This window comes from Mandrillus leucophaeus, unplaced genomic scaffold (genome assembly GCF_000951045.1).
Source record: "Mandrillus leucophaeus isolate KB7577 unplaced genomic scaffold, Mleu.le_1.0 Scaffold377, whole genome shotgun sequence".
Classification (NCBI taxonomy): Eukaryota; Metazoa; Chordata; class Mammalia; order Primates; family Cercopithecidae; genus Mandrillus; species Mandrillus leucophaeus.
Window position 1 is genome coordinate 433,763 of NW_012103998.1, and position 13,720 is coordinate 447,482.

At 34.8% G+C, this 13,720-nt stretch overlaps 1 protein-coding gene across 1 annotated transcript in view; it reads left to right on the forward strand.

Annotated features, from left to right (window-relative positions):
• The window catches only part of CDK17 (cyclin-dependent kinase 17), a 147,896-nt gene extending 138,393 nt beyond the window's left edge, over nucleotides 1-9,503 (forward strand). Inside the window, exons 12-17 of the mRNA XM_011990301.1 lie at nucleotides 1,602-1,699; nucleotides 2,214-2,319; nucleotides 4,421-4,463; nucleotides 5,458-5,548; nucleotides 7,173-7,250; nucleotides 7,779-9,503. Coding sequence (XP_011845691.1) covers nucleotides 1,602-1,699; nucleotides 2,214-2,319; nucleotides 4,421-4,463; nucleotides 5,458-5,548; nucleotides 7,173-7,250; nucleotides 7,779-7,816 — 454 coding nt within the window. The 3' untranslated portion in view covers nucleotides 7,817-9,503. The remainder of the gene's footprint in view (nucleotides 1-1,601; nucleotides 1,700-2,213; nucleotides 2,320-4,420; nucleotides 4,464-5,457; nucleotides 5,549-7,172; nucleotides 7,251-7,778) is intronic.
• Nucleotides 9,504-13,720: the final 4,217 nt, after the last annotated feature.

Sequence of the window (13,720 nt, forward strand, 5' to 3'; positions counted from 1 at the left end):
ACGTTCAGAACACAGCTTTTCGTAAATCCTTTTCTGAATATACTCTAGCCTCTGGTGGCAGTTCCTTCCTCTGAACTGTGGTTGCATTTATTTTCTGTTCTTCATGTGGTAATAAGTCATATACCTGTTTCTGTTGCTATCTTGAACAATTATATAAAATGTCTCATATAACTTTTTAAAATTAATTTTTAATATTGTAAAATAGTTATAAAATTTATCATTTTAACCAATTTAAGTGTATAGTTGAGACATTAAGTACATTTATATTGTTGTGCACTATTTCTCTACCTCCAGAATCCTTCCATCTTGCAAAACCAAAACTCTGTACCCATTTAACAATTTCTTCCTATCCTCCTCCCCCACCTCTGGTTTCTGGTAACCACTGTTCTATAATACTTTCTGTCTCCATGAATTTGACTGTTCTGAGTACCACTTACGAGTAGAATCATGCAGTATGTGTCGTTTTGTGACTGGCTTATTTCATCTGGCATAATGTCTTTAAGATTCATTCACATGGTACCGTATGCTAGAATTTCCTTCCTTTTTAAGGCTAAAAATACTCCATTAAATATATATTCCACATTCTGTTACCCATTTATCCATTGATGGACATTTGGGTTGCTTCCACCTTTTGACTATTGTAAATAATGCTGTTGTGTACGTGGGTATACAAATACCTTTTCAAGGCCTTGCTTTCAATTCTCTCTCTCTCTCTTTTTCTTTTTAAGAGACGTTGTCTCACCATGTTGTCCAGGCTGGTCTTAGACTCCTGGGCTCAAGCAGTCCTCCTGTATTGGCCGGATTCCCGTTCTTTTAGATATATATCTAGAAGTAGAATTGCTGGATCATATAGTAATTCTGTTTTTAATTTTTTGATGAACCACCATATTATTTTCCATAGCAACTATATCATTTTACTTTCTTACAATATGTAAAATTAACTTTTATATATAGCTGCTAGATTACAAGCCCTTTAATGGAAGGATTATGTCTTAAACTATGTATGTACATACAGTTCCTAGATGACTATTCTAGGAACCACCATTCTATTCTCTGAACCACCATCCATTTCTTTTCCTTCTCTTACACACACCACCTTGTACCAACATGTTCTGCCTCTGCTTCCTGCATCAAAATGTCTTGAATCATTTGTTTCTCTCCATTTCTCCTGCCTAGCTTAGGTCACTGTCATCTCCTGGGTTACCATAATATCTCTTCAGTTGTTTTTCCCCCCGCCTGTCTTTGTTGTTCAATCCATGGTCTACACTATTGCTAATACAAGGATTCAGTGAGATAACTGATGCACTTAAAAAACATTTCTAACACATAGTAAATCTTCAGTCACTGTTGTTAGTGTTATTCTTCAAGGATTGTGCAAAGGAGAGTTGGACATTTTAAATGGGAAAAATAGATATAGCAATATAGAAATTGAGACAAATAGGGTAAATGTGAACAAATTAGTTAGATCTAAAATATCTCTTCAGGAGGTTTTCCAACAGGCTAGTGCAGAATTCTGCAGAGAGGCAATCTTAAGGAAAAGATTCTTGTGCTTCATAATATGTAAATGAATTGCTAAATTATTTTCATGATCTATTTTAAAGGGGTGTTGGTTGCATTTTCTTTGAAATGGCTTCTGGAAGACCTTTATTTCCAGGATCAACTGTGGAAGATGAACTACACTTAATTTTCCGACTGCTAGGTAACAGAAGAAATCTTTTCCCAGTGATTTTGCACCCACAATTGACTAGCTTGATAAGACTGTATCTGTAAAATACATATTTTAAAATTTGATACTGAGACTAACATAAATAGCTGTTACTTAGAAGAATTAGAATGAATGCTGTGAAGATAGATCCTTCTAGGTAACTTCATCTGCTAAGTTTTATCTTTGCAATAAAGATTCAGTGGAAAAACAGAATATAATTAGTATGGAAAATTGGATATCGGCATATTATTAAGGAATATTGCTAACTTTGGTGGTATCAACTGAATAGAAAAAGGGCCAGGCATCTGTTTACAGTATCATTGCGAAGTCCAAACAAAAAGTCCATGTACATTTATTTCTGTTATATCAATTGCAGCTGAAGTAGTTAAGTCATCTGGTAAATGTAAATTGTTCTCTAAGACACTTTGTTATATATGTGCATATATAGTTTTTATATATAAATTTTATATATATTCATAAATATATTTAATTTTTTTTTTTAATTCAGGAACTCCATCTCAGGAAACTTGGCCAGGTATTTCTTCAAATGAGGAGTTCAAGAACTACAACTTTCCAAAATATAAACCACAGCCTCTAATTAACCATGCACCCAGGTATTTTTTTTTTCTTATGTGAAAGGGGAAACTCACATGATTCTTTGCAATCTTTTGAAGGATTAGCCACAGTAAGGATTCAGGAAAAAATACATAATACACATAATCCTTACATATTTTAGGATCTTATTTAATTTGGAACTGTATATGTATTAGAATTCTAGAGTTTATGTAGATAGTTCCTTTTCCCAGAAAGAAGATATTGATTAATGCCTTATTCTGTGCCACAAAGATTATGATGAAATTCCTGTTTTGCTCTCTACAGAATTATTCTGTATTTACTTAACAAAAACCTAAGAAAGATTATGTAAGTGAAATCTTGACTCTATAACACAAGGTAACCTATCAGTATTTTGACAAGTGTTAATGATATAATTCATATTTGAAGAATATAAACTCTGTCCGATTCCTTAGCAAAATGTAACATCTAAACGTCAGCCATTCATTTAAGTTTCTTCTCAGACCTACCCCAAGATCAATCCAAGGCTCCCAATAAAATTTGAGTCAGAACATTTTTACTTGTAGAATGTATTACATTTTTAGGAGATAACATAGAATAACCCCTTTGACTGCATTTTCCATCTCCCCAGCCCCCCAACCCCCTCAAAATTTGAAAGTCACCAAGATACCAAATAAGGACATCATTTGTTTTAACCCAAAGCCATTCACATTGCTCACAACATAACATACTTGTTTTGCTTCCTTTTATTTTCAAGCTAGGGAAGGAAGAGCAAAATGGTTATGACACCAAAAATATTTTTAAAGTATTTATGTGAGTTGGTACTCTTATTGTTACTATAGCAACTAATACCATTCTAACTGGATTTTCTTAGGAAGAAGAATAATATGTGCTGGGCTTTTTTTTGCACGTCTCTCCCAAGTAGCACAAATTCTATTTTTGTCCTTTAATTATTGCTTGCTTTTGGTAATGTTCCATGTAGAAGGTTGAAGCTTTTCTTTGAAGCAGAGTCTCCATGACTGTAGTACCTAGTTTGTCTGTGCCCAGGGAACTCTGGATATGTGCTAGAATGGCAAACTACGTAGAATGTCTAGACTGCAGCATCCACAGGACCCACTTGAGAGCACTTGGAAGAAAATGTTTCTTTACTCATTATTGTACTTTTACCAGTGAAAGGCAGTGTAAGATAGAACCTGTTATTTCTGATCAAGATAATCCCAGGCCGGGCTCAGTGGCTCACACCTGTAATCCTAGCACTTTGAGGGGGGCCGAGGCAGGCTGATCACCTGAGGTTGGGAGTTTGAGACCAGCCTGACCAACATGGAGGAACCCTGTCTCTACTAAAAATACAAAAAATTAGCCCGGTGTGGTGGTGCATGCCTGTAATCCCAGCTACTCGGGAGGCTGAGGCAGGAGAATCGCTTGAACCCAGTAGGCAGAGGTTGCAGTGAGCCAAGATTGCACCTTTGCATTCCAGCCTAGGCAACAAGAGCAAAACTCCATCTCAAAAAAAAAAAAAAAAAGATAATCCTTTAACCCTACTACCCCTAGTTATACTAATTTCATCTTTATTATGTCATTAGTTTTATATCCCTTACTGATGAAGGTTTATGAAGTTATTGTAGCATATTTAAATTGAACTCAATACCTTCTAGTACCTCATGCTAAGCAGACAACTCTAAAAATTTATTCCTGAATAGCTCATTTCTGTGTTTGTCTTGAACAACAGTGATACATTTTAAGGTCACTTGTCTCTGTGTTTTCACCTATGTAATAGGAAAGTGATGCTCTTATATACTTGCCTTTAGTGAAAGACTGTGAAAAGTGATACAATATTTAAGCTTTCTTAATACTATAAGTTACATTGTTTTGAGACAGCATGGTGATTTTTAAAATTCTTTAATTTGTTCTTGGATATTGAAAATTCAAATTGAAGCCAAGTTATTTATGACTTATCCTTAAACAAATAGCAAGGCCAGTCTTTTAAGACTAAAACAGATTTGAGCCTATTTGAAGGCAACAAGAGTGACTATTTTAGGGCATTTAAATTTAGCAGATTAAAACACTTAGAAAATAGTTTTATCTGAAAAGTTTTATCAGCTAAGAGAGAATAAATTTTTACTTATTCTTTGTTGTTTCTAGGTTAGACTCTGAAGGAATTGAGTTGATAACAAAATTTCTTCAGGTAAGTCAGATCTTACAGTAATTGTTAAATAGGTAGTTAAGCCTCAGCTTCCTCATCTGTGGAATGGGATCAGTTGTACTTCTTCAGTATTGTTAATGACAAATAAAATTATCTATACTTAAGGCACATGTTTAAGTAAAAAATAAAAATAATATGGTTTCTCCTAATGTGCCTGGGTCTCTTGTCACTTACAACAGTCTGAGGTAGTTGGTTATTGGCATTGATCAGCCGTGTCAAGGCCACATTCTCTGCAATTGATGCTCTCTTATGTTCTCTTTTCCTTATACCTACAGCCTTTGTAGGATGCTCTGCCTCCAAATACCATTCATATTTCCCTCCAAAGCAGGAATAAGAGGGGACGATAAGTCCCTTTATTACCAGCCACATTAGTCCTCTTGGAACTTGGAAGCAAAAGCTTTACAGAAACCCCTACAAGGTTTCCTTCCAAGTCTCATTGGCCAGAACATTAATTGTAGGAAAGACTGGGAATTGGGGAGCAGGATTGTCATAATTAGCCTAAATTTAGAAGAGTTATGATTCATGATTCATCTATCAGAGCTGATGGACACCTTGAAGAAACCTAGGTTGTATCATCAAAGAAAAAAGGGAAATGAGTATTGGATAGGTAATTAAGAATGGATGCCGTAAAAATACTAGGTATGTGTCCACCAGTCCTTTGGTATTCATGAAGAGAAGTAACTACACAGGTCAAATATTTTTATTTTTCTTTGCTTCAGAAAGTACAAGGAATGTAAATTCTTATTTAAGATCCAGCCTTATGTTAGAAATGTGGAACTGAGATGATATTATGCAATCTCAGCGGTGACTCAAATTAGAGTATAACTGGAGTATTCCAAATTGTTGATTGAAAAATAGTCATCATATTAAATAATCAAAATTTTAAAAAATAGCTCTAAATGCTAATTTGCCCATCTCCTACTTTTTATAGTAATTAGAGAAAAAGCTAATGAAGCAGTTCTTTGCTTTTTCACAGTATGAATCTAAGAAAAGGGTTTCAGCAGAAGAAGCCATGAAACATGTGTACTTTCGAAGTCTGGGACCAAGAATACATGCTTTACCAGAAAGTAAGAGAAATCCTAAAGTGTTTTCCCCGCTTTATTTTTATTTGTCCGGGGTTAGGGACTGGGGTGATTGGGGAGATGGCTATTGATTTTTAAGCCTAAGATTTTAGTATTTTCTGTAGTTAGATTAGAATTTCTTGAAGGGAGGTATGTGTCTTATTTCCCTATGATTTAGTTATTACCTGTAACATTGAGCACATTGTCAGGAAACCAATGTAGGAAACCAAAAGTACTTAGGCAAAGATCATTAATCTTATTGGACTTTAGTTGGAACATGTCATCTGATGACAGGCATTGTCCCTAGGCCCAATCTAGCTTCAATTTAGAGTTGTTAAAAGTGAATTTCAAACAAAAACTAATGAAGCATAACCGAAACATTAATTTTTTTGTGTGAAAATACAGTTTTTCTTGAGATACAAAAATGATTTTCCTTTATTGTGGTCACTCTGATTTTACTATCCGCATGACGGCGGTGAGCATATTGTCAGAGTCACTGAAATAGCAGATTTCCCGTGCCTGAGTAACATTGATTTTACTCGTAACATTCTATTTTTAGATTACCACAGTATTTTACTTTAAAATAGAGTAAGGTGAGTGGAGAATTGGAAGAATGTTTCGGAACTAAGCTGCCAAAAGCTTTTGTTAATTTCCCATTCTCATTTATTAGACAATATTGATTCATCAAAGCTTGTGTAGCAGTCAGTGACAAAGCTAACTGGAATAAAAAATCCTTAATACTTTTCACTTCAACTTTACTGGATGTATTTAAATGAAAGAATACCTCTTTGACAGAGATTGGAAATGAAAGAGATAAATTACAAGTGTTCTTTTAAAGATATTTGTATTTCACCGGGCGCAGTGGCTCGTCCCTGTAATCCCAGCACTTTGGGAGGCCGAGGCGGGCAGATCATGAGGTCAGGAGTTCGAGAGCAGGCTGACCAACATGGTGAAACCCTGTCTCTACTAAAAATACAAAAATTAGCCGGGCCTGGTGGCACGTGCCTGTAATCCCAGCTACTCAGGAGACTGAGGCAAGAGAACTGCTTGAACCTGGGAGGCGGAGGTTGCAGTGAGCCGAGATCATGCCACTGCACTCTAGCCTAGGCGACAGAGTGAGACTCCATCTCAAAAAGAAAAAGATATTTGTATTTCATTATTAATACCAAGTTTCACTTTGAGGTAGGCAATTATGGTTGCACAAACCTTTTCCTTGTTTTTCACTAAAATTCCGAAGATAGCTTGAAGGCCTGATACCTTCATGTCATTGTAAGGAGACAGAGAGAAAGGACAGAGAATTAACACCTAGTATAATAATATATTTTGACTGGATCTCCCAACCCCAGAAAGTCCTGGAACAAACAGTGTATATTCTCCTCAGAGAAACACTGCTCACAGCATGCTCTAACACAGAGTTGGGAGAAGAAAGGTTCTAAAGGTGGATTACTTCATTCATTTAGTTTTCTCCTCAGCACATTGGGATAAAAAGGAAAAATTTCAGCAGGGCTGTCACCTTGTAAAATGGTTTCATATTGAATCAGTATATGCTTTATAAACATTTGTTGATAGTTGGGTTGTGTTTGTTTTAATGTTAGACCTTCACCTAATAATTTTTGTCTATGCATTTTAGGTGTATCAATATTCAGTTTGAAAGAGATTCAGTTGCAAAAGGACCCGGGTTTTCGAAATTCTTCTTATCCAGAGACAGGTGTGTTTGTCATAAACCATTTCACGTGTCGATCATGAATTTTTGCGTGGAACCAAGCTTTTGGTTTATAAATTGATCAGTAAAATTATTGATGTAAAAACCAATGTACAGTGCATTCCACAACTGTTTATGTTTAGCATTGCACGTACTCACTTTTCTGTATGATGTGGGCAGCTCAGTAAATCTTCAGAGAAAAATCTGACTCAGTCAAGTCAGGGATCCTGAAAGCTGCAGATGGCACAAAGACCTTTTACAAGTGACCTGGCTTGATCACTGCACACGCCATCCCTGGTACCTGAGGCAGAAGACACATCTTGTGCTTCCCTAGTCATCAGGTTCATCACTTCGAAGCATAGAAGCTGTAGACTGACCCCATCAACAGAAGGGTCATTTAAGACAGTGCTGATCACTCTTACCATGGAATATTAGCTTTTGCTGGTGGGAACATTAGCTTCCTAGTCACCAAATAACTGTGTGTGGGATAAAACTGAACCTTGAACTGCCTCATAAAATGACTTTATATTTTAGGACATGGGAAGAACAGAAGACAGAGCATGCTCTTTTAAGTCTGATAACATGGTTTCAAGCCCAGCCCCCAGCCTTTCTTACCAATCAAGGACTCAGATCTGAAGGCAATTATTTCTTTTGGTGGACTTGGAATCTCCGTTTGTCTACACTGTCCTCTTCACAGTGGAGTCTTTTTATTTCAGACCTACAGATTGTTTTTATATTTGTTGTCACAGTGTGACAATTTTTTGTACAGTCGGTTTTAAGGTCTTCTCTGCCATTAGAGCCAGTAGGTTACAGCTATTGATGTAACTGTAGCTGCAATTTTTGTGCAGGACTGAGAAACACAGTGCATTATTTATTGCGGAATCATTGCTGCTAAATAACTACTGTCTGTTTATTTAACACAACAATTGAATGCCTGAAGAAGTTGCAGTGGCTTTATTATATGTGAATGCATCTGTTTCTCCTCACGAATTGTTTTACTGCTGCATTTTTTGTTTGTTTTTAAAATTAAACTGCAGTGTTTCCTGGAATGTAAATTTAGCTTTGCTTAATAGTAAAATAAGTGAGCCATCTTGAACACTTTAATTTTATACTATATAATTTCTTAATGAACATTGGCAAATAGAGTAGCTAAGAGATTGACAAGCACATTATGTTTAGATAAGCATGTGATGCAGAAGTTGATTCAAGCAAGTGAATCTCTGACACTTTGAGGATCTCACATTAGACACCAACAAATTAAAGCTCCAAAATTATTTATTTTTTACCTGTTCCTCACATTAGAAATGTCTACTGCATATTACTGGATATTTGTATACTAATATGCTTACCTATTTTACATTGTGTTTTAAATTTAGTTAAAACTTAACTGTAGAAGTCCATTCAAACACGAAGTCTTGCTTTGTTTGTTTTAAATACATTTATTTTATTAGAAAGGATGATACTTCATTGGGGAACAGTTTCTTTCATTTGGGGGCTATGTGTTTCAATAACATTCACTTGGAATCAGCTGAAAGCTGTAATATGTCTTTGAAATGAGCCATGATAAATTACAAACAAGAGAAATGAGAACTTACAGGATTGCTTGAAATTATTGTCGGTATTATCTGTTTACCAGAGATACTAAATATTAGTTTTAATTATGCATCTCTTCGAACATCATAAACACACTTTGGTGTTGGTAACAGTATTTTAAGCATTTGTGTTCACTTTTAAGGACTATTTGTTTAGTGCATCTTACTATAAATCTTAATTGGTATATTTTGAAATGGTCGTGTAAATTTTTGCCTTATATATCATGAAAATAGTCATAACTTAATTTCTTTTCCTGAATTCACTGTAAAACATTCAGGGGTCCTACCATTTCTGTTCAGGAAATCTTGTAGTTTATTGTTGTTATTTAACAGTATTAAGTGGATTTTTGTATATTTCATTTTAACTTTATTTGTGAATAGTGATTGTGGCATGTTTGGGGTGTTATTTTAATATTTCATGATACTGAAATTTTAATTTTTAAAAAAATTTTCTGGAAGAAACAGATTCATGTGTAATGGTGAATATTGGACCACTACTGCTTTTCACATTTGTAAATTGGTTTTATGTTAAACCTTGTAGCCTAACAAACTGCTGTTCTTTCTAACTGACAGACATGTATTAATATTGTACTTTGAAGGTTATAAATATGTGGAAATTCCTTCATTTTGTTTTGAAATTTATAATAACAAAATCTCCATGTTGTTAGAATGTGGTTTTATTGAGTCGCAGTTCTTTCTTGGGGATGAAGGCTGTGCCAAGTGGGGTCCTTTCCTTTTATGGGTCATTCTCAAGATAGTGAAGTCTCACTGTGCTAGAGGTGTTATTGCTTTCTGTTTGTGCCAATCATTTGCTTAGTAATTTCTACTGGGTTTTTTTTTTTTAATAGCACTCTCAATTATAAAGTTTCAAATTTGTCATTTCATAGAATGTATATTTGATTTGTTGCAAATTTGACGTATAGTTTTTCATAGGCTTAATTCTTGCGTATAAAAGGTGAAAATATATATCCATTTGTTGCATAAAATGTTTCTTCCTAGGAATTCCTAGGGGTATTTCTTCATTTTATTAAGGAATTTGGCAAGCAAACAAGTGTTTGTTTTTTTGTTTTATTTTTGATACTCGAGCACCATTCAGATCCTGAAAACATTGCAGTGAAGGGAATTGAAACTTCGAAACTGGGAACTTTGAATACCTATGATTCCTCTTAAACTGATAAGGTTCTTAAAGGTAAGAGAAGATATGCCTTTTATGTTTTCTTTCCAATTGGTACTGTGAACACACATTGGATGTGTCACTTTAGGTGTATACAGTGGCTGCATTCTGTCTAAGGCTTTATCAACTTTCATTTGAAAGGCTGTTAACATATAATAATCTATCTTTTGGACTCGGGACTATTTATGTGGGTTGTTTTTATCTTTTAAAAATTGTGTTTTTATTTTTTTTTCATATATATATATATATATCATGAAATTTGGCATTGTAATTATTTGTATGTGTACAGTTCAGTGGCATAATTATAGCCAGAAAGTTGTATAACAGTTACCACTATCTACTTCTTAAATTTTTCATCACTCCAAACAGAAACGGTGAACCATTTTACCCTGCCCCAGCCCCTGGTAACTGCTAATCTACTTTCTGTCTCTCTGAATTTGCCCATTCTAGGTATTTCAAATAAGTGGAGTCATACCATATTTGTCCTTTTGTGTCTGGCTTATTTCATTCAGCATAATGTTCACAGTTCATCCATGTTTAGCATGTATCAGGACTTCATTTCTTATCATGACTGAATAATATTCTATTATGATTATACATATTTTGTTTATCTATTTATCTGTTGATGGACACTAGGATATCCCATCTTTTGGCTTTTGTGAATAATGCTGTGTGAACATTGGGGTATAAGCATCTGTTTGAGTCCTTGTTTTTAGTTATTTGGGGAGTATATACACCCAGGAGTGGAATTGCTGGGTCATATGATAATTCTGTGTTTGACTGAGGAACTGCCAAAATGTTTTCCACAGTGGCTGTACTGTTTGATATTTGCAGTAGTAATACATGAGGGTTCCAGTTTCTCCTCATCCTTGCCAATTCTTTTTTCCCTCTTTTTTTATTACATTCATTCTAATAGGTTGAAGTGGTATTTCATTGTAGTTTTTATTTGCATTTACCTAATGATTAGTGATGTGGAACATCTTTTCATACTTTTTTGGCCATTTGTTTATTTGCTTTGGATAAACCTTTATCCAAAGGTTTATTCAAGTACTTTGTCCATTTTAAAAATAGGGTTGCTTGTCTTTTTGTCACTGAGTTGTAAGAGTTCTTTATGTGTTTTGGCTATTACATCTTTATGAGGTATTTTATTTGTAGTTATTTTCTCCTGTTCTTTGGGTTCTCTTTCACTTTCTTTGGTGTCCTTTCGTTGCACAGAAGTTATTTTTTATTTTATTTTTATTTATTTATTTATTTATTGAGACGGAGCCTTGCTCTGTTGCCCACGCTGGAGTGCAGTGGTACAGTCTCAGCTCACTGCAACCTCTGCCTCCTGGGTTCAAGCGATTCTCCTGTCTCAGCCTCCCAAGTAGCTGGGATTATAGGCATGTGCTCCATGCCTGGCTAATTTTTGCATTTTTAGTAGAGACGAGATTTCACCATGTTGGCCAGGCTGGTTTCGAACTCCTGACCTTGTGATTTGCCCACTTGAGCCTCCCAAAGTGCTGGGATTACAGGTGTGAGCCACCATGCCCGACCAAAAGTGTTTAATTTAATGACGTCCATTTTATCTCTTTTTTTGTTGCCTGTGCTTTTTGTGTCATATTTAAGAAAGTATTGTCATGTTTCAGAGGTCGTAAGTCTTTGCTCTTATAATTTCCTTTAAGAGTTTATATTTTTAGCTGTCAGATTTAGAGCCTTGATCCATTTAAATTTTTATATGTGATATAAAGTAAGGGTCCGACTTTATTCTTTTGCATGTGAATATCAATTTTTTTTTTCCAGCACCATTTGTTGAAAAGACTGTCCTTTCCCCATTGAATGGTCTTGGTGCCCTTCTCAGAAATCAGTTGACCGTAGATGTGAGGTTTGTTTCTGGGCTGTCAGTTCTGTTCCATTCGTCTATATGTCTGTCCATAAGGGTTTGTAGCACAACATTTTGATTACTGTCTTTAGAATGTTTTAAATCAGAAAATGGGAGTCTTCCAACTTTGTTCTCTTTTTCAAGATTGTTGTAGCTATTCAGAGTCTCTTGAAATTCCATATGAATTTTAAGATGGAATTTTCTATTTCTGCAACAACAACAAAACACCATTGGGATTATGATAGGGATTGCATTAAATTAGAATCTATAGATCACTTTGGGTAGTATTATAATCGTAATAATATTAAATCTTCCAGTCTATGAACACAAGATGTCTTTCCATTTAGTTAGGTCATCTTTAATTTCAGCAACATTTTGTAGTTTTCAGTATACAAGTCTTTTGCCTTAAATTTATTCATAATCTTCTTATTCTTATTGATGTTATTGTAGATGGAGTTGTTTTCTTAATTTCTTTTTGGATATTTTTCATTGCTAGTGTATAGAAATACAAGTAATTTTAGTGTGTTGCTTTTGTATGCCGCTTTGCTAAATTTGATTATTAGCGTTAACAGGCTTTCTGTGGAGTCTTTAGGGTTTTCTACACATCAGATCTTGTTACCTGCAAGGAATGATAGTTTTACTTCCTCCTTTATAATTTGGATGCTGTTTATTTCTTTCTCTTGCCTAATCACTCTGTCTAGGACTTCCAGTACTATGTTGAAGTGATGAAGGAGTATGTCCTTGTCTTGTTTTGACCTTACGGGCAAAGCTTTCAATCTTTCACCACTGAGTATGCTATTAACTGTGTCTTTCTATGTATGGTCTTTAACATGTTAAGGAAGTTCCTTTCTATTCCTAGTTGATTTGAGTATTTTTATCTTGAGAATATTGGGTTTTCTTCAAATGCTTTTTCTCCATCAATTAAGATGATTTGTTCTCTATATTCTATTGATGTATATTACATTAATTTTCGTATGTTAAACCACTCTTGCATTCCTTGGATAAATCCCACTTGATTATGGTATGTAATTCTAATACGCTGCTGAATTGAGTTTGCTAATTTTTTTGAGTACTTTTGCCTGTATTCATAAGGTATTTGGCCTGTAGTTATTCTTTTCTTACAGTGTTTTTGTCTGGATTTGGTATCAGGGTAATGCTGGCTTAATAGAAGGAGTTAGGAAGTGTTCTCTCCTCTTTAGTTTTTTGAAATAGTTTGAGGATTGGTGTTAATTCTTCCTGAAATGTTTGGTAGAATTCAGCAGTGAGGTGACCTGGTCCTGGCTTTTCTTTTTTCAGAGGTTTTGATTAATGATACAGTCTCCTTGTTATGTATAATTTTATTCAGATTTTTTATTTCTTGTCAGTTTTGGTAGTTTGTGTGTTTCTAGGAATTTGTCCATTTAATCTGTTATATCCAGTTTGCTGGCATAAACTTTTTCATAGTAGTCTCTTATCCTTTTTATTTCTGTTATTGATCTCTAATTTCATTCCATTATGGTTACAGAAGATAGTATGCATGATGTCAGTTTTTAAAAATTTATTAAGACTTGTTTTGTGGCCTAACATATGGTCTGTTCTGGAGAATGCTTCATGTATATTTGAGAAAGTATGTCTCATTCTACGGAAAATGTTGTTGGGTAGAGTGTTTGGTGTGTGTCTGTTGGGGCTAATTGGTTTATAGTGTTCAGTTCCTCTCTTTCTTTACTGATCTGACTCTTTTGTACATTATTGAAATGGGAATATTGACATGTCCAACTGTTATTGCAGGATTGTCATATTTCTCCTTTCAGTTCTGTGAGTGCATGCTTCATATATCTGGGGGCCCTGTTACTGGGTGCATATGTGTTTA